Source organism: Mandrillus leucophaeus, unplaced genomic scaffold (genome assembly GCF_000951045.1).
Source record: "Mandrillus leucophaeus isolate KB7577 unplaced genomic scaffold, Mleu.le_1.0 Scaffold265, whole genome shotgun sequence".
NCBI classification, from domain to species: Eukaryota; Metazoa; Chordata; class Mammalia; order Primates; family Cercopithecidae; genus Mandrillus; species Mandrillus leucophaeus.
This window is the reverse complement of record NW_012102754.1, coordinates 1910616-1936188: the sequence shown is the minus strand read 5'-3', so window position 1 is coordinate 1936188 and position 25573 is coordinate 1910616. Positions and strand designations below refer to the sequence as shown.

At 37.6% G+C, this 25573-nt stretch overlaps 1 protein-coding gene across 3 annotated transcripts in view; it reads left to right on the top strand.

Moving 5' to 3' along the window:
- The window catches only part of CTNNB1 (catenin (cadherin-associated protein), beta 1, 88kDa), a 45496-nt gene that overhangs the window by 12648 nt on the left and 7275 nt on the right, over positions 1–25573 (top strand). For 2 of the 3 annotated variants that reach the window (XM_011984286.1, XM_011984285.1), the window contains exons 3-8: positions 16150–16210; positions 16660–16887; positions 17085–17338; positions 17464–17702; positions 17791–17992; positions 19340–19484. In XM_011984286.1, the coding sequence (XP_011839676.1) occupies positions 16198–16210; positions 16660–16887; positions 17085–17338; positions 17464–17702; positions 17791–17992; positions 19340–19484 (1081 nt within the window). In that variant the 5' untranslated portion in view covers positions 16150–16197. Of the gene's footprint in view, positions 1–16149; positions 16211–16659; positions 16888–17084; positions 17339–17463; positions 17703–17790; positions 17993–19339; positions 19485–25573 lie in introns of those variants that run through there. The other variant, XM_011984287.1, reaches the window with a different exon arrangement.

Sequence of the window (25573 nt, the reverse complement as noted above, 5' to 3'; positions counted from 1 at the left end):
TTCAAGGACTTGTTACTTTAGTTACACTGGCCCTTCTGTGTTAACTCTTATCCCCCAGACTCTAATCCTGTTGCTTTTTTTGGTCGCCATCTCCCACCTTTCATCATCTGAAATCCATTCATTTTAACTTCTGGAATTCAGTCGTTAGAAAATCCTTTATATTCTCAATCTGTTGTGAATGTTCGTTTCTTATTTCAGCTGTAACCTAGCCTTCTCTGCAAGAATACTACTTCCCTTACAGCTCTCTCAGGTGATTTTTTTCCCTTCTTGCACACCTTGTAACACTGAACTAAGGGGTGTGTGGACTAAATGTCTGCTTTTTTCCCTCATTGTCACTTCTTGACCTTTCTTTTCCAAAACTTCAAGCTTTGACTTTCATGTGATCAAATTATACCACCCATTGCCCGTCTTTATTTCAAGCACCTGCAGACCTTGCTGGGTCATTCACATCCTTCCTTGATCACTTTATTAGCTCTTGGCTCATTGTTACTCTCTCTTATTCCTGTCATAATTCTTGATGACATCACTATCCATGTAGAGCAATACTGGTAAAAATGTGGTCTGGTAACTGTTACCTGTATGAATTAAGATAAGGAGTTATGCCAGAATGTAAGTCACCTGTGTCACTAAGTTTACTGTTTAGTTTAGCTTACTTTTTTTTGTAGCAAGATTTTGATGAAGGAAGCAGTATGTTCATTTACAGTCTGGTACAAACTTTGATACAGAAGATGCTTCCAATATCCTGGTCTCTTAGTTCCTTGATTTCTTCTCCTCCAGTAATCTTACTTTCTATCCTAAGTCAACTACACATTCCCATTGTCATATTCTAGACTACTCTGTCTTTTATCAGTAACTGTGCTCCCTTCCCCCAATCTCATTTCAGGCATCCCACTTTCTAATTCCTCTAGTAAATATGTCAACTCCAACAGCCCATCAGTCCCATTGGGACCTACAGTTTATCTATCCAAGCTTTTCCCTGTTCCTCACCCTCACTTCTATACAGCTGAAGTTTCATACTGAATTATAATCACTTTCTTGTATACACGTTCAACAGTCTTGTCCCTCCCTGGCTTCATGCCCAGTGGTCTCTTGTATCTATGACCATGTCTTTTACCTTCTCCTCTGTCACTGTAAGAACTGTAGCTTTCCAATATAAGGCCACCCAGTTCATTTGCACACCAGATTCCATCCCCTCTTGCTCTCAAGAATATTACTGTAGCATCTCTCGTTTCTTGTATCAGTGGTTTTTTCTACCCTACTGGCTCTTTCCATGAGCAAACATGCTATTATCCCATTATAAAAAAATTTTTTTTTCTCTCCATCTCTCCTTTTACTCTCCACCTCAGTCTCTGTTTCTCTTTCCAGCAAAATCACCTTGAAAAATTGCTTTATGCACTCCCTTTTTCTTTTGAACCCCTACCAGTGACCACCACGTTATAAATTTGTAGTTGTCATCTCACTTAATCTGTTAGTATTTGGCACTATTGCTGCAGTTGCTTGAAATGCCTTTTCATTGGTTTCCAGGCCACCATGTCTGTTAGCAGGTTTTCAGACCTCTTATTTCACTGGCATTTCCTTCTTTGTTTTTTCTGGTATCTTTCTGATCTCTGTTGGAGTGGCTGAAGGTTTAGTCCTTGAATCTCTCCTTTTTTGTTGTGCATATTTACTCCAGTCTCATAGCTTTATACAGATGGTATTTACATCTATTGCTAATGATTTACAAATTGATATCCTTAAACTGATATCCAGCTACTTTTTGGTCAGCATTTTGGATGTCTAGGAAGCGTCTCAAACTTAATATATCTAAAACTGACCTCCCGGTTTTCCCCAAAGCTGCAGTCTTTTCCGAAATGCAATTCTGTCTTTCCAGTTACCTGGCTTAAAACCTTGCAGTTCTTGACTCATCTTTCTCTCATACCCCATATCTACATTCTCTCTGCAAACCTTGTCTGTTCTCCCTTCAAAATAAAGTCATACGTCATTTTATGATGGGGCTACATTCTGAGAAATGTGTCATTAGGAGATAATCATGGTTGTGTGAACATCAGAGTATACATAGACAAACCTAGATGGTATAGCCTACTCACATCTAGGCTATATGGTGTGGCCAATTACTGTAATGAATACTTTAGGTAATTGTAACATAAAGGTAAATATTTTTATCTAAACATATCGAAACATAGAAAAAAGTACAGTAAAAATATGGTATCAAAAATAAAAAATGGTACACTTGTATAAGGCATTTATGATGAATGGAGCTTGCAGGACTAGACATTGGTCTGGGTGAGTCAGCAAGTGACGAGTGAGGGAATGTGAAAGAGCTAGGACATTACTGTACACTACTGTAGACTTTATAAACACTGTACACTTGGGCTACACTACATTTTTTTAAAGATTTTAAAAGACTTTTTTCAATAATAAACCTTAAATTACTGTCACTTTTTTACTTTGTGAATTCTTAATTTTTTAAACGTTTTGACTCTTGTAATAACACTTAGCTTAAAACACAATTGTACAACTGTACAAAAATTTTTCTTTATATCTTTATAAACTTTTTTCTATTTTTAAAATTATTTTTTACCTTTTAGCTTTTTTGTTAAGAAACTCAGACATGAACACATTGGCCTAGACCTACAGAGGATCGGGATCATCAATATCACTGTATTTCATCTCTACATCTTGGCCTTCTGGAATGTCTTCAGAGGCAGTAAACATAAGTGGAACTGCCACCTCCCATGATAACAGTGCCTTCTGGAATACCTCTTGAAGGACCAACCTGTGGCTGTTTTATAGTTAACTTTTTTTTTTTTTAAAAGAAGTGACAGAAGGAATGCACTCTAAAATAATGATAAGTATAGTAAGTACATAAACCTGTAACACAGTCATTATCATTATCAAGTCTTGCATACTGGACATAACTGTATATGCTATACTTTTTTTTTTTTTGAGATGGCATCTCACTCTGTCACCCAGGCTGGAGTACAGTGGCGCTATCATAGCGCACTGTAACCTCAGACTCCTGGGCTCAAGTAATCCTCCTACCTCAGCCTCCTGGGTATCTGGGACTACACCAGGCACCCCACCATGCCTGGCTAGTTAAAAAAATTTTTTTTTGTAGAGACAGGGTCTCACTCTGTTGCCAGGGCTAGCCTTGAATTCCTGGCATCAAGTAATCCTCCCACTTTGGCCTCCCAAAGTGCTAGGATTATAGGCATGAGCCACCATGTCTGGCCCACTGTACTTTTATACAACTGAAGCACAGTAAACCTACTGTGGGTTCGTTTACACCAGCGTCACCACAAACACCATGAGTAGAGCATTGTGCTGCAATGATAGCTACAACATCACTAGGTGATAGGAATTTTTCAGCTCCATTATAATCTTATGAGACCACTGTTGTAAGTGCAGTTTATCATCAACTGAAATGTCCTTATGAGATGCATGTCTGCATATCAGAAATCTTAATCATTTTTCACTGAAGCCATGTCATGCCATGCCATCTTTTGCCTATATTATTATTATTCAGCTTTTATTTTAGATTCAGGGTGTACATGTGCAGGTTTGTTACAAGGGTATGTTGTATGATGCTGAAGTTTGGGGTACGGTTGAACCAGTCACCCAGGTAGTGAGCATAGTACTCAATAGATAACTTTCTACCATTACTCCTCCATCCCTCCCTGTTTTTGTCCCTGTCTATTGTATCTTTATGTCCAGTGTATACCAAATGTTTAGCTCACTCTTGTAAGTGAGAACATGTGGCATTTGATTTTCTGTTCCTGTGTTAATTTGCTTACAATAGTCTCCAGTTGCATCCACATTGCTACAAAGGACATGATTTTGTTCTTTTTTACAGGCTGCATCATATTCCATGGTGTATAGGTACCACATTTTTCTTTATCCAGTCTACCGTTCATGGGCATTTGGGTTGATTCTCTCTTTGCTATTATGAATAGCTTTTGCCCATATCATTGGAAAGGCCTTCTAACTGGTGTCCCTGCTTACACCTTTTTCTCCCTTAAATGTGTTTTCAACGTGGTCGCCAGAGTAACCCTTTTTATAACGATAAACCATGTAACGTTTTTGTTCAGGAACTTCTAGGGGCTTACCATTTCATTCAGTAAAAGCTCAAGCTCCTGTATACTCTCATCCTTCATCACCTATTACTTTTCTCCTCTCACTCTTCAGCCTTTTTGTTTTTCTTCAAACTGATGAAGCCTTCATGGCTGATGTCAGATATTTTATCCATTGAGATCTTCCTTGTTGACTCAGTTGCACTTGGTCATATTATTTTCATTTATTTGGTATATCTAATCATAGTCTGAAAGTTTGTCTACTTATTTTTCCCCCTTTGAGGGTCCTTGCCCTGTTTTTGTATCCCTGATAGCTGGATAGTATCTGGAATTTACAGGTGTTCAGTAAAGTTTTGTTGAATGAATATTCTGGAATCACCCAACTGTTTTTTTTCCCTCCAGTTATTTTTCTTCTCCCTTTCACTGCCTGAAAGATGTCCTTTGTATATGGTTTCACTTATCACTGTCATCCCAGTTTGTGATATACTGTTCTAATATATTATTATTAATACATTTCCAATGAACTTGCTCTTGCTGTGAGTTCACCACTGGACCTACATGTTGGCCGATCAAATGGATACTTTATAATTTTAGTCTTGATGGACTCCTGCATTTGGCACATTTCTTACCTCTAGCACAGCACTGTCCAGTAATCCACACTTCCTGGGACAGTAGAAATGTTCAGTGTCTGTGCTGTTCAGTTGGTAGCAACTAGCTACATGTGCCTGTTAAACACTTGAAATGTGGCTGTGTGGCTAGTGGCTATTGTATTGGAGAGTGCAGTTTTAGAAACTGCTGTTTTTCTTACATGGCACTAGATTTAGTATTACAATCTAATTGTGCAAGCCCGATAGGTAGGAGTCATCTTTATTCCTCTTAATTTTTCTCAACTACTATATGCAGTTCATCACATCAACAGAACCTGCTGTTTTTACCTCCTAAATATTTCTTTAGTCTAACTACTTCTTGTCCCTAGTGCCACCACCATCTATCAGCTGGAATATTGCTATAGCTGCCTTGCAGGTTTCCCTTCTTTCCTGTTCCCTTCTAGTTTTTTGAATTACAGTCAGCATGAGCTTTTAAAAACTCAAATAAGATTGCATTATTCACCTGCTTAAAACCTTTCATGACTTTCAGTGTCACGTAGAATAGAAAACACTTTTCTTACCAAAGGCTAGAGAGCTGTACGTGATCTGGCTATTTTTAACGTTTCATTGCACTCACCCTTTTCCTTTATAATCAAACTACTCTGATCTCAAGGGTTCTTGAAAGATGATCATGTTCTTTAATGACTTTGGGTTTTTGCTTGTTATATTCTATTTCTAGAATGTTTCTTCTCTGTTCCTTACATGCTGGCTCTTTTGCATCCTTCAGGTCTCAGCTTACATGTTACCTTCAAGAAGCCTTTGACCACGCTAAGTGGGACCTTCCTTCCACTTCTGCTGTGTAATCCCATTCCCTTCTCCCACTTGTTAATTAGTTACATGCTTTTTTGTAATTGTTTATTTGGTTGTCTGTCTCCCTCCAAAGAATGCAGGGACCATGTCTGCATTCTGCAGTAATCACTACTGCACACCCAGAATCTATTACAGATCCTGGCATGTAGCTGATGCATAAATATTTGTTGAATGAAAGGCTATACATTGTATTTATGCTATTGGTAATGCTATGACCTGAAACTAAAAGGAGTTGTAGGAAAGATTTCTTATGGAACAAAAATATCCCTTTTGATTAATATCACAATCTTGTAAATTGAGAAAACAAAAAAATATATACCAGTGGAGCACTCATGTATAGTTTGAGGTTATGACTCATTTATTGGTGTATTTTTGGACTCACAATAGAACAAAGATTAGGGAATATTCCTTAAAGCTCTGTATTGAAATAACGAAAAGCAGTCACATTTTGATAATAGAAGCTTCCTAGCTTACTCTTTCTGCAGTCTTCTTTTCCTATAAGAGGAATAATTATGAGGCTTATTACTAGAGTAAGGCAGTCAAAGGCAGCAAAATGTCTTTCTGTTTTAAAGAATAACATAAACTTGACATGTATGGTGGGGGACAGAAGGTTTCAAAAGTTTAAGAATCTGTGTTGTGTTAACGAATAGATGCTTCTCAAGCAGCTTATGCTAGGGTTACTCTGTTTAGTCAGGGTTTTTTCTTCTTTAACTTGCGTTCATTTCCTAATGTCACACATGAAGTTTGGATCATATGGTTTGACTTTAGCTATAGTCCTTAGCTATGGGGAGCAGCATCAGTGACCTGTGACACATAAATTAAAAATACAATGCCAGGGCCCTTCCCCAGCCCCTCTGATAGGGAACCTCTTGGTCATCTGTATTTTTAGATGTTCCAGGTTAGTCTGATTAACACCCTTGGTTAAGAACCATTGGGAGGATCTGGTTGCGAGTTTAAGGGGACCTTCAAGCCTGTAGGTCTTTATAGTTTCAAAAAAAAAAAAAGATTTTAAAAATCATGCAGATGTTGTGGCTGAATTCTGGTTTAGCACATACTGCTTTTAATGGCCTGAAATGTTTTTCCCAAATAAATTGTCTTGTTATAGCTTTCATGTGTGATTTGGTCCAGTTTCTTGTTTTTGAAGATACTTATGGGGAAAAAACTTTGTTATTTCTCTTAGTAACATATTAACCCACTTAAAAACCCTTTCTGTTATAGGTCTTCACATTTAGGCTTAATGTGCTTAATTAAAATGTAAAAATACACCTGCCTTTGTTCTCTGTGAAAGTATTTAATAAATAAATGAGGGATTGGCAAAGTACTGCCCGCCATCTGTTTTTATATGGCCTACGACCTAAGAATTGTTTTTAGATAGCTTAAAAAAAAAAAAAAAACCCAAAGGATAATATTTTATGCCGTGAAAATTACATGAAATTCAAATTTCAGTTTCTGTGAATGAAGTTTTAATGGAACACAGCCATCCATGCTCATAAGTGTGCATATTATCTGGCTGTTTTCACTGCAATAGCAGAGTTGAGTAGTTGTGACAAAGAGTTTATGGCCCACAAAACCTAAAATATTTACTTCCTGATGCTTTACAGAAAAAGTTTCCTGAGTGTTGTTCTAGCTATACATTATTCATAAATGAATCTTTCGTGGTTCTGAAGGCATTTAAGAAATCTCTTAGGTTATAAATTGGCCTGGTGTGGTGGCTCACACCTGTAATCCCAGCACTTTGGGAGGCCGAGGCGGGTGGATCACGAGGTCAGGAGTTCAAGATCAGCCTGGCCAAGATGGTGAAACCCCATCTCTACTAAAAATACAAAAAAAAAAATTAGCTGGGCGTGGTGGTGGTGGGCCTACAATCCCAGCTACTCGGGAGGTTGAGGCAGAGAATTGCTTAAACCCGCAAGGTGGAGGATGCAGTGAGGCAAGATCGCGCCACCGCGCTCCAGCCTGAGCGACAGAGTGAAACTCCATCTCAAAAAAAGAAAAAAAAAAGAAAAAGCTCTTAGGTTATAAATAATTGTTGTAAGCTCTCCAAGCCTCCATATTACATTTTGTGTGTTCTCCTGTTCACTTTTTGAGCATTTTATTTTTTATTAGCACATTCCATTCATTAAGTATTTAAGAGCTTAATATATGCCAAAGCACTTTAGAAACAGTGAGAAACTGTTTCTAAATGTACAGTCTCAGCCCTCACAGAGTTCACTTCATTGGGCTCTTTAAAATTTCTTTTTTTAAAAGGTCAACGTGCTGGTATAGTGAGGAAGGGAAAGTCTTACAACAAGTGGAGTAGAGGAAGGTTATCATTATGGGATATAATTTGGAGGTCATTGAGTACCTGCCATTAATTCTGCCTGTAGTCTGAATGTAGAGATCAACATCTAGAAACTTTTTTGAAATAAAATCTTCAATTTCTTTGGCATATCTAGTACTGTCTAGCTAGGCATATAGTCAAAGTATGGTGTATATTGCAAATATTAACAGTTTTTTTTGGGCTGTAGTCACTGTTGAAAGGATATAGTTCTTTACTATTACATGTGATATCTGTATATAAAATTGGCTAATCCCTGTCTTTCATTTATCTGCAACACTGACTATTACCATTTGTCTCTAACTTTGGTATGGGGGTGGCAATATCATTAGATTGAAAGGGTACATGACTGAGCCACAGGCAGACCTGGATTTGAATTTTAACTGAACGGTTTATTAGTTAGTCTTACATAAATACTGCTAAGCAGTTTTCTTGTGATAATTTGAGGAATGATGTCTTCTTTATGAGATTCAATGAGATAACATATTAGGCTTAGAACTGAAGTTGCTAGGAATTTAATTATGCTACCTTGTTAAGTATGTCAAAGGCAGAATTCAGTGTTTAGCTGATATCACAAGGCAGTAAGTATCCTAAAATTATGCTGTAAAAGATATAAAGATGCTGTAAGTGACTCAGAAACCTGGTGACTTTGTAATGCAGTTAATTCTTAGAATACTGTCACTTTAACAGAATAGGAGCTAGGAATGGACAAATATTTATTAAATTACTAAAATAGAAAATTTATTGATACATGTAAAGTGACATTTGCTTAAATATGGAAAAATTTGCAGTACTATTTCCTTGCTTTAGAAAACATTGGTTATCACTTTTTTTATTTTTAGCAATTTGTTTTTGCCTTGAGGCAAGATGATTGACTGAGTAGTTGCCACATTTCTTTTTGTACAAAGTCCATTTCATAGGCCACCTAGCTTTTATGCTTAGAAACATTTCCTTAACGTTATATTTAAGTATTTGGCTAACCTATATAGGGTTCAATTATACAGGCTAACTTTCTCGGACAAATATTTCTAATAATTAATATATTTGGTTCTGCAAAGGTATACAATCATATATGTAAAAAAGATGCCTTGCATACTTGATATATGTTACTTTTTTTTAGTGTATACCTTTTTCATTCTCTTTAATGACTGTATGGTATTCCACCACCCCCGTCCCCTCACTTGGACAACTGCAGTAACCTAAATGGTCTTTCTACTTTGCTGTTGCCCCTTAACTGTCTTTTTTCCCCTTTATAGCTGCTGGAGTCAATTTTAGAAAGTCTAAATCATACATCACATTGCTTCACTGGCTTCCCAGTACACTTTGGATTTTATTTTACATCCTTACTGATCTGATTCTCATCTCTGTCTCTTCATGGTTCCCTGCCTTCTAGTTACACTGGTGACCTTTCGATACCTTTACCACATTAAGCTCATTCCTTCCTTTTCACTTGTTCTCTGCCTGGAGTGTTCTGCCCCGTCTTTACATGGCCAGCTGCTGCTCCTCTGATGAAATGTCTCTTCCTCACAGGCCTTCCCTGACCACCCGCTAGAGTAGCATACCTTCTACCTTATAAACTTGTTTATTAGCATTTCTCACTCTAAATTTTCTTTTTTTTAATTGCTTAACTCCCTAACAGTAGAATACAAGCTTCACTGTATTTATGACCTTGACTCTCTTATTACTGTAATACCAGTAACATAAAGGGTGTTTAAAATTTGTTCAGTGGGTGAATATATATTCCATTTAATTGATAAATTATTATTTATTCCATCTCCTGTGGATGGACATTTGAATAATTTCATCTTTTTCTCTATGAATGCTTCACTTGGCATGCTTCTGACAGTATTGCCACAGAATACATTTCTGTTATAAAAGTTGAATTTTTAAGTCAAAGGGTAGTTACACTTATGTTTAATGGATAGTGCCAGCTTACTATCAAAAGTTTCTGCTAGTTTCACCATATCCTTATTAGCAGTAGATACTAATCAATCTTTTCAATCTTTGCCAATCTGAGAAGCAAAAAGTAAATGGGTTTAAACATCCTTTGTATATATTCATTGCTCACTTTATGTTTTTCCTTTGCAATGTTGTTTCTTGCTCTTTCCCTGCAGTATAATTCTTTCTTCTTTTTGACTTGTTCCCAGTTTTTCGTGTACTGTGGATATTAGCCTTTATGTTACACATGTTCTAGTATGTCATTTTTTGAATTACTTCAAACGTGGTGATTTGTTGCTCAAATTTTAAAAACTACATACACACACAAATTATCTCATGTTTCCCTTTTTGGTTTCAATTTCAACTCATGTTTAATCAGTTCATCGACTGAGCATGGTTTTAGTCTTAATATATACCCATATTTTATCTCATTGTTCTATTTTTTACATGTAAATATTTGGTGAATATAGGTTTAATTTTAATGTAAAATAAGGATGAAAAAATGATAGTTGGAATTACAAGCCCATTTCTCCTAATACTTTTAATCAAGTAATCCACTAATTGAAATATTACCTTCTTCATTTATGAAATTGCCACATTATATCTGGGTGTTTTTCTGCCTACTACAGTCTCTTACCCATTTATTTCCTAATAATACAATACTTGAATTGCTGTGGTTGTTGATTTATAATGTTATCTTAGTGATAACATTATAAATGTGATGTAACTGGTTCCTTCTTATAGTTCTTCTTAAATCAAGAACAAGACATATCTTCCCATTTACTGTTGTATGTATCTCATTTTACTGTTATGAATGAAATCTCTGTCCTATTTGTGTATAGGAAAATAGTTTTAGTATGTAATTGTGGCCACTTTTATTAAAAATTCAGTTCAACTAAGAGTTGTTTTCTGTTCAGCCTTATCAGACTATAAAATCCACATGAAAGGGGTATAAAAATGTCTCAGGACACTGGGCTCAGATGATTCTCCCACCTCAGCCTCCCAAGTAGCTGGGACTACAGGGGCATGTACCACCACACCCAGCCATTTTTAAAATAAGTTTTAAAAATACAATTAGTATTTTTAGTAGAGACAGGGTTTCACCATGTTGCCCAGGCTGGTCTTGAACTCCTGGACTCAAGCAATCCACCCGCCTTGGCCTCCCAAAGTGTTGGGATTACAGGTGTGAGCCACCACACCTGGCCGAATTGCAGCCGTCTTTAATACTTTTTTCCATCCTGTTCCCTTTGCTGCTCCCAGGCCTGCTGTATTGATAGCCCACTATAAAGAAGCTAGTGTATATTCTTTGCATACTTTTACTTCATAAACTATATGAAGCATTGTTTTGTTTTTTAACTTAATTGGTATAAAATTATATTTTGGAAATTCAGTATGTTCTGTGAAAATTACTTAGAAAATGTGCCTGTGAGGTAAAGCCTATTCAGGATGTATCTTAAAGGAGATAGCTGTGCTTTAACATATTAGTCTTTTTGGCTGCTTATGTTAATGTAAGTTGGAGAAAAACAATCTGCTTTCTGTGATAATTTGTTCTTGGAGATGGAGTGAAAGATTGTTTTAAAACATTGTCTTTTTTTTCCTCCCTGGAGTACCAGTACTATTTATTTTAGGATGTTACCGATCAAAGATGCTGTGTGGAGTTACTCATTGGTGACACTAACAACAAATCACACCTGCAAAGGATGTTACCATAATCTAATGATTTTAAATAGTAAAATTATATTCTAAGACATCCAGTTGGCCTAAATGTGCTATATCAATGACTATTCAAGGGGCTTTTTATGTATAATATATACAAGTACTTCACAAAAATATAAAAGGATGGCAGTGACATCAAAAATCTGGCAAGCCAAAAGGCTACATTATATGTAGCAGATAAATAAGCATATAACTTATTGGAATTTAAAACCTTGTGGGATGGGTGGGTGATGGTATATATGTTAGATGTGTGAACGTATCTATTAAAAGTTGTGTCAGATAACAGCTGATGCTGACAAGCCCTTGGTAAGATGGCAGCATGTTCAGTACGTTCTGTGAAAATTATGTCAGTTTATGATCTGTCAGTATTTTGGAGCTATGCATGAAAGGACTTAAAATTCTTACCCTTTAACTCAGTAATACTATTTCTAGAACTTCTGGTGATATAGGAAATTAAGAGAATTATTTATATGCAAGGTGTTTATTGCGGCATTGTTGGAATAATGACAAAATGGGGAAGAACAAGCTAAGAATGGAGGAGGTAGCTTATAGTATAGACATACAATACAATCCAGATGATAATATTTTATAATAGTCTTCACAAGGGATTTTATATTTTTAAAAATACGTAGCAGTGAGTTTAATATCATTCCAAATATACCAAAATGTCATCATTTACTGTGTGATGGAGTCATGATGGAGATGATAAATATAAATACTAATTTATACTAGGCATATATTACTTTATGGCTGAGGAAGGAAGACAGTTGTGAAGAAAAGAAGATCTCATTCTGGAAACATACTAATTTTTCCCAGCCATAAAGAGATTCCATTTCTTTTTTTTTTTTTCCATTTACCTTGTTTCCTACCTGAGAAGATTCCATACTTCTAATAGCCATTTGTGTACCTATTTAAAGACAGTACCAAAGGCATACATTTTAGTGTTTGGAGGACGAAGGGTCGTTTGATGTTTCATGCTTATTGACCATTCTAGGATGACAAGACACCTCGAGAACACACACATACAGGCGCACACACACCCCCCAAAGAAAGCTGTGAAAGAAGAAAGCAGAAAGGAACCTGGAGTGGGTTGTAACTTAAAATGTTAGTGTTGCGTGAAATGTGCTAAAACAGGAAGAGTTGAGGAAACTGCATACATTTTCTAGATGGCAAAGTATTACTGGTGACAGTTAATGAAAATGCATATGCATGTGTTTTTAGATTTGCAGATTTTACTATGAACTTTTTAAAAATCCCTGAAGAGATATCAAAAGTTTATCTTGCTTATGAAATAAAGTAGCACTTTCTAACTTTAAAACAGGGAATAATTCTTTGGATCTTGATTATTGGAAAAGTGAACTATGAATTGCTAGTATAAAACTGTGATTTTAAAATATATCTGCTTTATATTTTTATGTAGCAGATTTACCCGTAGTTAATAATACTCAAACTTCCTGAAAACTAAGGTAATTAAGATAATTCTGTCCTGATGGGAAAACGAAAAATAACTTTAGTGTGAAATCTATTGTATATTATTTGTGGCAAGACTTCTCCCCTTGACTTTGACTGGAGACATTTATAGGGTTAAAATCAGAAATAGCGCGGTGAATTTTGAAGTATCCTTTATAAAGTTTGTAGTTGGAAAGAGTATTATGTTCATATTGCCAAAAAAAGATGCATGGATGCATTAGACTGGATGGAAGATACATGAGAAGTTGGCCAGCTCCCCCTTTGTCAAAACATCACTTGGTGGTGATAAAGCTGTCAGAAAACACAGCATTCTAATGTAGTCTGTAGTTTAATGATAACCTGTGTCTTGAAACATTTAGTGTAGTACTTATACAAACCTAGATGGCATAGTGTACTGCATGCCTAGCCTATATGGTATAGCCTGTTGCTTCTAGGTGTAAAACTGTATAGCATGTTACTGTAGGCAGTTGAAACAGTGGTATTTGTGTATCCTTTTTTTTTTTTATTTCTTCTTTTAAGAGACAGGGTCTTACTCTGTTGCCCAGGCTGGATGCGGTGGTGTGATCATAGCTCACTCTAACCTTGAACTCTGATCCTCCTTGCCTCAGCCTCCCCAGTGGCTAGGACCATAGGCACATACTACCACACCTGGCTAATTTTTTAAATTTTTTTGTAGAGATGGAATTTTGCTGTGCTGTCCAGGCTGGTCTTGGAACTCTTGTGCTACAGCAATCCACCCGCCTCCCGGAGTGTTAGAATTACAAGCCGCTTCGCCTGGCTTGTTTACAGAAAAGATCCAGTAAAAATACAGAATTATAATCTTATGGGGCCACTGTAGCGTATGTAGTCCATCTTGACTGAAATGTCATTATGCAGTGCATGATTGTACTTCATAATTTTTAAGCACTCCTCCCTCTTGATTGGTATTTAGTGGATTTTGTCATTTTTGTTTCTTCATAATTCTTTCTGAAATGCCTACTAGTTGGACCTTTGATCTCCTGAATTGATCGTGATTTCTTCTTTTGTATTTTTTGTCTTTGTCATTTATTTGTACTCTAGGAAGTTTTCTCACTTTTAGTTTCTATTCAGCTTTTTGTTTTTATTTTTTCTCTCCAGTCTTTTATGGAGATACTAAATTGAAGTGTTCTGTTTCTCTCTCCACCCTACCCCTAGTTTTAAATTTTATCTCAGTTTCTATGGAGTCAGTTTTTTTGTTGCTTTAAAAAAAATGTTCCTGAAGTGATTGGTAAGTTTTGGCTAATTGGGAGCACTAGAATTGGGCCCTTAATGGTTGGCAGGGTGTGGTGGAGGAGAGCCAGCCCTTAGCCCGTAAGGCTCAGGCCAGAAACAGAAAGAGGAAGGCTTACCTTTTCCTTTCTGGAGCAGTGTTCTGCCCTAGTTCTTGCTGGGCAGTCTATTTGATTTCTTTAGTGATTAATGCTCAGTTTTTTGGCATATTTGGATCTGCCTCCAGAGCAGGTACAAGGTGAGTGAGTCTATACTGTTACCTAATTAGATCCCCATTTCTGTCCTTCGTTTTTATTCTCTAACTGCCGATAGATTTTTGCCCTCCTTCACCTCATAGGGTTGCGGTGAAGAGCAAGATGAATTTTTATTTATGTTGCATACATTTTAAAAGCTAAAAAATATATATGTAATGTTGGGAAGTCCTAGTGTACAAATGGCTATTGTAAATTTGGAACATGAACATGCTTTTTTCCATTATAAAAATGAAATCGTTATAAATTGCGGTCAAGTTACTAGGTCAGCCCACACAGAGTTTACCCAGTAATATGCGTAAATGTTTTGCCTTTGCATCAACAACAAAGAAAAACAGTACTATAAAAAAGATGTTCCTGGAAGCCGGATGTATCAAAGCACTTCTTAAATAGCTATATAGTCTATAGACGTGACCAGTTGGTTTCTGAGTCTGTTGACATTGGCCAAAGGAGAAGCTCAGTGTAGAACATGTTTTGAGTCGTCTTTTGCAGAAATACGTTGGAGGCTGGAGTGGGGAACCAATTTTTCAGAAAGGTGGTGAAGTAGTTAAATAGCCACTCTTTTAAAGACAGTCAAAAGGTAGAAACTAAGGCCAGGCGATTGGCTCACATCTGAGATAGGAAAATCACTTGAACCTGGAAGGCGGAGGTTGCAGTGAGCTGAGAGTGCACCTCTGCACTCCAGCCTGGTTTGGCAATAGACCGAAACTCTTGTCTCAAAAAAAAGAAAACATAGTTCATACTTAAATATTTAATCCATATCTTTCCATACCCAATATGTTATTTATAGTTCCAGATGAACTTGTTTGGGACAGATTTTGTAATAAAAGAAATTTTGTTATTAGAAATACCTAGAGGCCATGAACTGTTCAAATTTGCAGGTAGTTCCCTGTGTGATGCAGTGTTTTTTTCTGAATATTGCACAATAAAGGCAAAATACAGACATAAATGAGATGCTAAGATTTGTATATGATATTAATTTTTAAAATATTGATCAAAATAATATGTATCCATATTGATATTTGTATTTATAATAAATCATTGCTATAAATTTGAACTTAGAAAAATTTTACTAATAAAGGTGCTTTTGTGTTGCAAACTTTCATTTGAAAAGTAATTTTTCTTTGTACTAAAAAATCTAAAATTCACTATTCTAGTCACCAAAATTTGCTCTATGAAAAATAATTTTTGATGGCACTGTATTATATCAGAAAACAACTAACTTGTTAATGAAAATGTGGAGTTTTTAAAATCCCACTGTACCTCTGTTATCCAAAGGGGATCTGTGAATTTTTCCGTGAAAGGTTAAAAACACGAGAGACCTTTTGGAATTCAGAGAGCAGCTGATTTTTGAATAGTGTTTTCCCCTCCCTGGCTTTTATTATTACAACTCTTTGCTTTCTCATCACCATCCTGATTATCTGTAATTTATATTTCTACTATTAATAAAAAGATGTATTTGGTAAGGAGGAGTTTTCACTGAAGTTCAGCAGTGATGGAGCTATGGTTGAGGTGTCTGGAGGAGACCATGAGGTCTTGTGTTTCACTAAATAACCTGGTAAAAGAGAATATGGGTTTTTTTTTGTGGGTGTAATAGTGACATTTAACAGACATCCCAGTGACTTAGGAGTATTAATCAAGCTAAATTTAAATCCTAATGACTTTTGATTAACTTTTTTTAGGGTATTTGAAGTATACCATACAACTGTTTTGAAAATCCAGCGTGGACAATGGCTACTCAAGGTTTGTGTCATAAATCTTTAGTTACTGAATTGGGGCTCTGCTTCGTTGCCATTAAGCCAGTCTGGCTGAGATTCCCCTGCTTTCCTCTCTCCCTGCTTACTTGTCAGGCTACCTTTTGCTCCATTTTCTGCTCACTCCTCCTAATGGCTTGGTGAAATAGCAAACAAGCCACCAGCAGGAATCTAGTCTGGATGACTGCTTCTGGAGCCTGGATGCAGTACCATTCTTCCACTGATTCAGTGAGTAACTGTTAGGTGGTCCCCTAAGGGATTAGGTATTTCCTCACTGAGCTAACCCTGGCTATCATTCTGCTTTTCTTGGCTGTCTTTCAGATTTGACTTTATTTCTAAAAATATTTCAATGGGTCATATCACAGATTCTTTTTTTTTTTTTTTTAATTAAAGTAACATTTCCAATCTACTAATGCTAATACTGTTTCATATTTATAGCTGATTTGATGGAGTTGGACATGGCCATGGAACCAGACAGAAAAGCGGCTGTTAGTCACTGGCAGCAACAGTCTTACCTGGACTCTGGAATCCATTCTGGTGCCACTACCACAGCTCCTTCTCTGAGTGGTAAAGGCAATCCTGAGGAAGAGGATGTGGATACCTCCCAAGTCCTGTATGAGTGGGAACAGGGATTTTCTCAGTCCTTCACTCAAGAACAAGTAGCTGGTAAGAGTATTTTTCATTGCCTTACTGAAAGTCAGAATGCAGTTTTGAGAACTAAAAAGTTAGTGTATTAATAGTTGAAATAAAATGTTGTGGTGAAGAAAAGGGAGTAATAGCAATGTCACTTTTACCATTTAGGATAGCAAATACTTAGGTAAATACTGAACTGTGGATAGTGAGTGTTGATTAACCTTTTCCAGATATTGATGGACAGTATGCAATGACTCGAGCTCAGAGGGTACGAGCTGCTATGTTCCCCGAGACATTAGATGAGGGCATGCAGATCCCATCTACACAGTTTGATGCTGCTCATCCCACTAATGTCCAGCGTTTGGCTGAACCATCACAGATGCTGAAACATGCAGTTGTAAACTTGATTAACTATCAAGATGATGCAGAACTTGCCACACGTGCAATCCCTGAACTGACAAAACTGCTAAATGATGAGGACCAGGTGAGCAATGACATGGCTAGCTTTTTAGTCTGCTTTGAAGTAAATGCTCAAGGGGAGTAGGTTCAGAATGTCTACCCACTACCAGGACTTGAAAACTAATGATGTTTCTGATTCTTGTATTATAGGTGGTGGTTAATAAGGCTGCAGTTATGGTCCATCAGCTTTCTAAAAAGGAAGCTTCCAGACATGCTATCATGCGCTCTCCTCAGATGGTGTCTGCTATTGTACGTACCATGCAGAATACAAATGATGTAGAAACAGCTCGTTGTACCGCTGGGACCTTGCATAATCTTTCCCATCATCGGGAGGGCTTGTTGGCCATCTTTAAGTCTGGAGGCATTCCTGCCCTGGTGAAAATGCTTGGGTAAGAAAACATTGTCAGAATGCTTGAAGCTAAAAAGTAGAAGAGTATAGTCACAATATTTCTGATGAGGCTTTTTTCTTCTTCCCAGTTCACCAGTGGATTCTGTGTTGTTTTATGCCATTACAACTCTCCACAACCTTTTATTACATCAAGAAGGAGCTAAAATGGCAGTGCGTTTAGCTGGCGGGCTACAGAAAATGGTTGCCTTGCTCAACAAAACAAACGTTAAATTCTTGGCTATTACGACAGACTGCCTTCAAATTTTAGCATATGGCAACCAAGAAAGCAAGGTAGGAGGAGAATTCTTTATGTGGTTTTCATGGAGCATCGGACACTTCCAGTGTCATGTCATTCCATGCAGTGTTCCTAACCTTTTTGGCACCAGGGATCAGTTTCGTGGAAAACAGTTTTTCCATGAATGGGTTGTGGGAATGGTTTCTGGATGACACTGTTCCACCTCAGATAGTCAGGCATTAGATTCTCATAGGGAGCGTGCAGCCTAGATCCCTCGCATGTGCAGTCCACACTAGGGTTTCCGCTCCTATGAGGCTCTCATGCTGCAGTTGATCTGACAGGAGGTAGAGCTCAAGCCAGGTAATGCTCGCTCACCTGCCACTTACCTCCTGCTGTGCAGCCCAGTTCATTTCTGTTCTTTTAAATTTTTGAGTTTCCATATGTAAAGCACTACGCGAAGTAATAGGGATATCATAGGCAAGCTTCTCTTCACACTTTTGTTCTTAGGTGGGATGTAGATGTTGGGAATAATAACCTACTATTTAATTCATGTAGTGGGAAGAAGTGGGGGCTATGAGAGCACATAACACAAGTGAAACAGATTCTTTTTGAGGGTTCAAGGAGGTACCTCTTGGAGGAAGTGATAGTTGAGTTCAGTGTTCAAGGATGAGAAGGGATTCACTAGGTGAAGGTTAGGTGAGAAACAGCATCTTTGAAACGAAGGAAGGAGATGGAAAGTTTTGGGAATTTAAGAAATACTAACAGTAAAGAGGAAGAAAGGTTTGAGGTGAGGCTATTGAGATAGACTCAGCAGATCTCATAGGGCTTTGTACAGCATGTTTAAAAGCACAATGGGAAATTTCAGCAGAAGCATGAAATGATGAAATTTTTTTTTAGAAAATTGGGGCAGTGTTGAAAGGGAAGATACACAGGGAATGAAAGGACAAGAGTGAATGATCATTTTATGGTATCTCTTTTTAAGGTGGATATAATTAGGAAAATTAAAGGGCCAAGTGATAAGGAGTTTTAAGTGCCAGTTCTGGTTCAAATTTTCAGTGAATCAGTTTTGATATAACTTTCATCTTAGGGCATTAATCTTGCCTACCAACATGGTTTCTAAATTTTTTTCTTCTGCTATGATCAGTATGGGAAGAAGGAAATTGGGCCAAAACTGATACATTCTTGGGAGGACTGGGATGTCTGAATTTGAGTGGAATGCTTTAAAAGGACAAGTTGGATAGGGCCCCAGTATGGGGGTCAGAGTGATGCGGTCCAGGAATACATTTAGGTCCAATGACAAGCTGGCTGAAATTCTTGTATAATAAAATATGTTGGTAATATGGCTCTTCTCAGACATGTGATCAAGATTCCATGACTAACAAGATATGTATATATCTTTCTAGCTGATCATACTGGCTAGTGGTGGACCCCAAGCTTTAGTAAATATAATGAGGACCTATACTTATGAGAAACTACTGTGGACCACAAGCAGAGTGCTGAAGGTGCTATCCGTCTGCTCTAGTAATAAGCCAGCTATTGTAGAAGCTGGTAAGTATATGTATCTATTCTGAGTCTTGTGTACAGCATCTGCAGTTCTAATTAGATTACTTTTCTTAGGAAAAGGTGGTAGAACTTTAACGACTGAAAATAGATGGTCCTATTCAATTTGCAGCCAAGATTACATTCAAGTACCTGTCATCTGGATTGTAGCTAAATATTTAAGGCTAGTTTAGGTAGAGTTCTTATTATCCATCAATGATGGCATATATTTTGCTTAATAAAATTTGTTTGTAATTTCAGTTTTGAGTAAACCTAAGATTTGCTAACAGACCTGTGAATTTATAGGAGAAATGACAAATTCTAATACAGTACAGTTTTATGTAATAAAGTGATTGCTTTATTAGTAGATGCTCATGAGCAGTTTTTTTGTTTTGTTTTAACTTTTAGGTACGGGGTAATGTGCAGGCTTGTTATATAGGTAAATTGCATGTCACGGGGGTTTGGTGTGCAGATTATTTTGTCACTCAGGCAGTAAGTATCGTACCCAATAGGTACTTTTTCAGTTCTTTACCTCCCACCCTTAAGTAGGCCCCAGTGTCTGTTGTTCCCTTCTTTATGCCCAGGGGTACTCAGTGTTTACCTCCCACTTATAAGTGAGAACATGTGGTATTTGGTCTTCTGTTCCTGTGTTAGTTTGCTTAGGATAATGGCCTCCATCTCCATCCGTGTTGCTGTGGAAGACATCTTGGTCTTTTTTTTATGGCTGCATAGTATTCCATAGTATATATGTACCACATTTTCTTTATCCAGTCTACCATTGATGGGCATTTAGGTTAATTCCGTATCTTTGCTATTGTGAATAATGCTGCAGTGAACATATGCGTGCATGTGTCTTTATGGTAGAAGATTTCTTTTTCTTTGGGCATATACCTAATAATAGGATTGCTGGGTTGAATGGTAATTGTATCTTGAGTTTTTTGAGAAATCACCAAATTGCTTTCCACAATGGCTGAACTAATTTACTTTCCCACTAGCAGGGTATAAGCATTCTCTTTTCTAAGCAACCTCACCAGCATCTGTCATTGTTTTACTTTTTATTAGTAGCCATTCTGACTGGTGTGAGACGGTATCTCATTGTGGTTTTGATTTGCATTTCTCTAATGATCAGTGATGTTGAGCTTTTCTTCATATGATTCTTGGCCACTTGTAGGTCTTCTTTTGAAAAGTGTTCATGTCCTTTGCCCACTTTTTAATGGAATTGTTTGTTTTTTGCTTGTTAATTTAAGTTTATTGTAAAGTGTGGATATTAGACTTTTGTCAGATGCATAGTTTGCCAATACTTTCTCCCATTCTGTAGGTTGTCTGTTTACTCTGTTGCTTTCTTTTGCTGTGCAGAAGCTCTTTATACTGTCCCATTTGTCAGTTTTTGTTTTTGTTGCAGTTTCTCTTGGCATCTTCGTCATGAAATCTTTGACAGGTCTTATGTCCCGAATGGTATTTCTTAGGTTATCTTGGCAGAGTTTTTACAGTTTTAAGTTTTATATTTAAGTCTTTAATCCATTTTGAGTTGATTTTTGTACATCATGTAAGGATGGGGTGCAGTTTCAATCTTGGATGTGGCTAGCGAGTTATCTCAGCACCATTTATTGAATAGGGAGTCATTTCCCCATTGCTTGTTTTTGTTGACCTCTTAAGTGTGCAGCCTTATTTCTGAGCTCACTATTCTGTTCTATTGGTCTGTGTGTCTGTTTTTATACCAGTACCATGCTGTGACTGTAACCTTGTATTAACAGTATAGCTTGAAGTTAGGTAAAGTGATTCCTCCAGTTTTGTTCTTATTGCCTAGGATTGCCTTGGCTATTCAGGCTCTTTTTTGGGTTCATGTGAATTTTTAAATAGTTTTTTTTTTTTTTTTTAAATTCTGTGAAGAATGCCATTGGTAGTTTGATAGGAATAGCACTGAATCTGTGAATTGCTTTGGGCAGTATGGCCATTTTAACAATATTGATTCTTCCTATCCATGAAATAGAATGTCTTTTAATTTGTTGGTGTCATCTCTGATTTCTTTGAGCAGAGTTTTGTAATTCTTATTGTAGAGATCTTTCACCTCCCTGGTTAGCTGTATTCCTAGGTATTTTATTTTTTTTGTGGCTTTTGTAAATGGGATTGCATTCTTGATTTGGCTTGTAGCTTGGATGTTGTTAGTGTATAGAAATGTTTCTGACTTCTGTACATTGATTTTTATATCCTGAAACTTTGCTGAAGTTTATTGGATCAAGGAGCTTTTGGGCAGAAATTACGGGGTTTTCTAGGTATAGAATCATATTGTTTGCAAACAGACTTCCTATTTGTATGCATTTTCTTTCTCTTGCCTGATTATGACCAGTGTTTGGCCCTGATATTCTGTATTCTCAGTGAATAGATATCATCTAAGTATGAGAAACAATTTTTTTCTATTCTGAGTATTTTTAAGGAGGCAATTTGTATGTGGTACTTTGTATCTTGTGTATGTTGGCAATTGGGGAAAAGAATAGATGGTTTGTACTAGGGCCTCTTGGAGTGTGTGTGTGTCATGAAAATACTCTTTAGCTACCTAGCATTTTTTCTCCTTTCAGTAACCCGCCTAACAACATTTACCCAGAATTTCAAAGCAAGCTTCAAATCAGTATTGAAAGAGGGAAAAATATAAAGGCATTTAATGGAAGGAAATGTTGGGAGTAAAGTATAGGGCTGGCAACACTTATTTTTCCCACTTATTGAGAGTAATTTTACCTGGGATTTTTTGAGAGAGAAAGACATTATGATTGCTCCAGGTAACTGCTGGCAGTGGAGCCATAGGCTTGGGGATAGACAAATGTGGCTGAGTTCATACAGAATGAGGGGATGTAAATTCTGTCAGCTGTTCCAGCAGTAACCTGTAATGTAGGCTAAAAATACAGATTTTGAGATTTATTTAGTCAGAATCCCTGGAGTGTTAATTTTTATATCAAGATCTCATAGTGTTTATTTGAAGTGACAGGGAGGTCTGTAGATAGCTGGACTTGTATGGGACCGGAAGCCTAGGAATTTTTTCTTCCAGGTTATTCTTACATTCATTTGTTTATTCTGAACATAGCATCTAATGTATTTTAAGAAATGGAATAGGCACGTGGTATACATTGGGTAACACAACAGTGCTTGTTTTTATAGTCTTGTGAAGGTGACAAAAGTATTTAAAAATATGTGATCATAAATTAGAATGAGTGTTATGGGAGAAGTGAACAGCAAATAGTGATAAGAATTAATGGGGAGGGGAATTGTCTAATTAGATGAGAGGGAAAGGGTCTCCTTGAAAAGGGGATAAGTGGGACTGCAGGATGAGAAGGAACCTTTCTCTTGTCTGTATGAGAAGTGAGGGTTAAATGTTTTCCAGGTAAAGAAAAGGAACACCATGTGCTATGTCTTTAGAACCAGGGGTATCCAGTCTTTTGGCTCCCCTGGGCCACGTTGGAAGAAGAGTAATTGTCTTGGACTACACACCAAATACACTAATGATAGCTGATGAGCTAAAACAAACAAACAAAAAATTGCAAAAGAATCTCATAATGTTTTAAGAAAGTGTACGAATTTGTGTTGGGCTACATTCAGAGCTGTCCTGGGCCATGTGGCCCATGGGCTGCAGGTTGGACAAGCTTGCCTTAGAAGGAAAGAGATTGTGGAGATCCAGGTGCTGAAGAGAAGGTCTGTGTAAACAGAACTTAGTAAGTAATGAGGTGGATGGCCTGGTATGAGGTTGAGGTTAGGTAAGCAGAGCCATAACATGCAGGACTTTCTAGGTTCCTATAAGATGTTTACTACTCATGGAGTTTATTCATGCTTTATTCCAGCTTTGGAGCCATAGATACAGAATACTTCGGTCAGTTTGGAAGGCTAGGTGGGATCCAAATTCTAAACGGTTTCTCGGGGTTATACTAAAGTATTGTCTACTATCTTAAAAGGATGCCGAGACACTTTTGATGGTTGTTGATCAATAGCAAAGCATCACAGTGGTGTGTTTAAAATATTAATAATAGCATTGTGTAGATTAACAGTTTGAATGACCAAAAGGTAGAAGACCAGACTGCTGAGATGTTATAGGCTTTTAGGAATGAAATAGTTTGGTTTTAGAACTAAATAGCTAAGGGCAAATGTCTGAGATGTCTGAAAGAATCACAGAATGTAATAATATAGGAGCTAAGGGAGCAACCAAAAATGGTTTGTGGAGGGGACAGTATTGGTACCATGAAGATAAATGGAACCTTCAGAAGGCATCCTTAATTTTTGAACATAATAATTTAAGAAGCTGACTTAGGCCGGGCGTAGTGGCTCACGCCTGTAATCCCAGCACTTTGGGAGGCTGAGGCAGGTGGATCACCAGGTCAGCAGATCGAGGCATCCTGGCTAACATGGTGAAACCTCGTCTCTACTAAAAATACAAAAAATTAGCCATTTAGCCAGTCATGGTGGTGGGCGCCTGTAGTCCCAGCTACTGGGGAGGCTGAGGCAGGAGAAGGAGAATGGCGTGAACCCGGGAGGCGGAGCTTGCAGTGAGCCAAGATCGCGCCACTGCACTCCAGCCTAAGCGACACCATCTCAAAAAAAAAACACCAAAAAACGAAGCTGACTTAAAGTGACTAAAAGGTCAGTAGGTAGCTGGAAACGTAAGGTACTAGAGAATGCAAGAGAGGCAGGCTAGAGATTTGGACGTTTCCCTTTTAGTATATAGGGGTAAGGGCAGCAGGGAAGGGAAGATAGAGATGCCACAGAGTCATCTGCATGGGACTTTTTTTACCCTAGAACTGCTGAAACAGAATGTGTGTGTTTTAAAGTCTCTGTAGGCCATTCTGGTGGACATCTGGGGTTAAAATCCATTCTCTTAGAGTTAATAGTTATGTAAAGGGAGGGAATGAAGTCTTAATGAGGGGAAAGAAGGTAGTCATTTCACAAATACTGAGCATCCTGAGTATCAATCTTATGCAGATCATTCTATTAGTAGCTGGAGCTACTATGAAAAAGGAACCCAATAGAGGTGATCTTTGTCTTGTAGGGAAAGTGGACTAACTTATACTATGAAGGAGAAGTGCAGGGTACCGTAAGAATTACAGCAAATAGACCTCATCTGAGGAAATAAAACAGACCTAAAAGATGAAGGAGACAAGGAAAAGTATCTCTTACTGCATTTAGAAGTGGTTTAAGTTGAAGATGGAGGGGTGAAGTTAATCTAGTATGTGGGCATTGGGTTTCCATTTATACTCCTTTGCCAGAGTAAATGTCCCCCATTTAAGGGTCCTAAAGTATGGAAGGTCGTGAACCTTGGAACACATGTATTGCAGTCAGTGAACTGTATAAAGTCCCTGGCAGTAAAGTGTTTTCATGCCGACTTTCTGGATTGTTCTTACCCCAGAAATTTACCTAGCTTCTTTAGGTCTTTAGTCAGATGTCACCTTCACAGTGAGGTGACCTAATTACTTAAAATTGCAGCCCCACTCCATTGTTTTTCTCCATAGCCCTTTAATATCATCTGACCTACTGTATGGTTTTAGTTTATTGTATATTTGTTGTCTGCTTCTTCCAACTAGATCATAAGTTCTGAGGGTAGGAACTTTTGAATATTTTTGCTCACTGGTCTATCTCCAGCTCAGAACAGGACCTGATAGTGAATAAATATTTTTGAAATGATTGGATGAAAAGAAATTAATAAGAATATTAACGCTGGGCGTGGTGGCTCTCACGCCTGTAATCTCAGCGCTTTGGGAGGCCAAGGCAGGCGGATCACAAGGTCAGGTGATCGAGACCATCCTGGCTAACATGGTGAAACCCCGTCTCTACTAAAAAATATAAAAAATTAGCCGGGCGCCTGTAGTCCCAGTTGCTCGGGAGGCTGAGGCAGGAGAATGGCATGAACCCGGGAGGCAGAGGTTGCAGTGAGCCGAGATTGTGCCACTGCACTCCAGCCTGGGCGACAGAGCGAGACTCCGTCTCAAAAAAAAAAATATTACCTAAGGGGGATAGTGGAGATAACAAAGACTTCTTCGGCTTAGGAAAGGAACAGTAGCTATTTGACAATTTGTCACTAGTGATGTGAACTGGCAAAACGAGGGAAACTGAGCAACATTCTA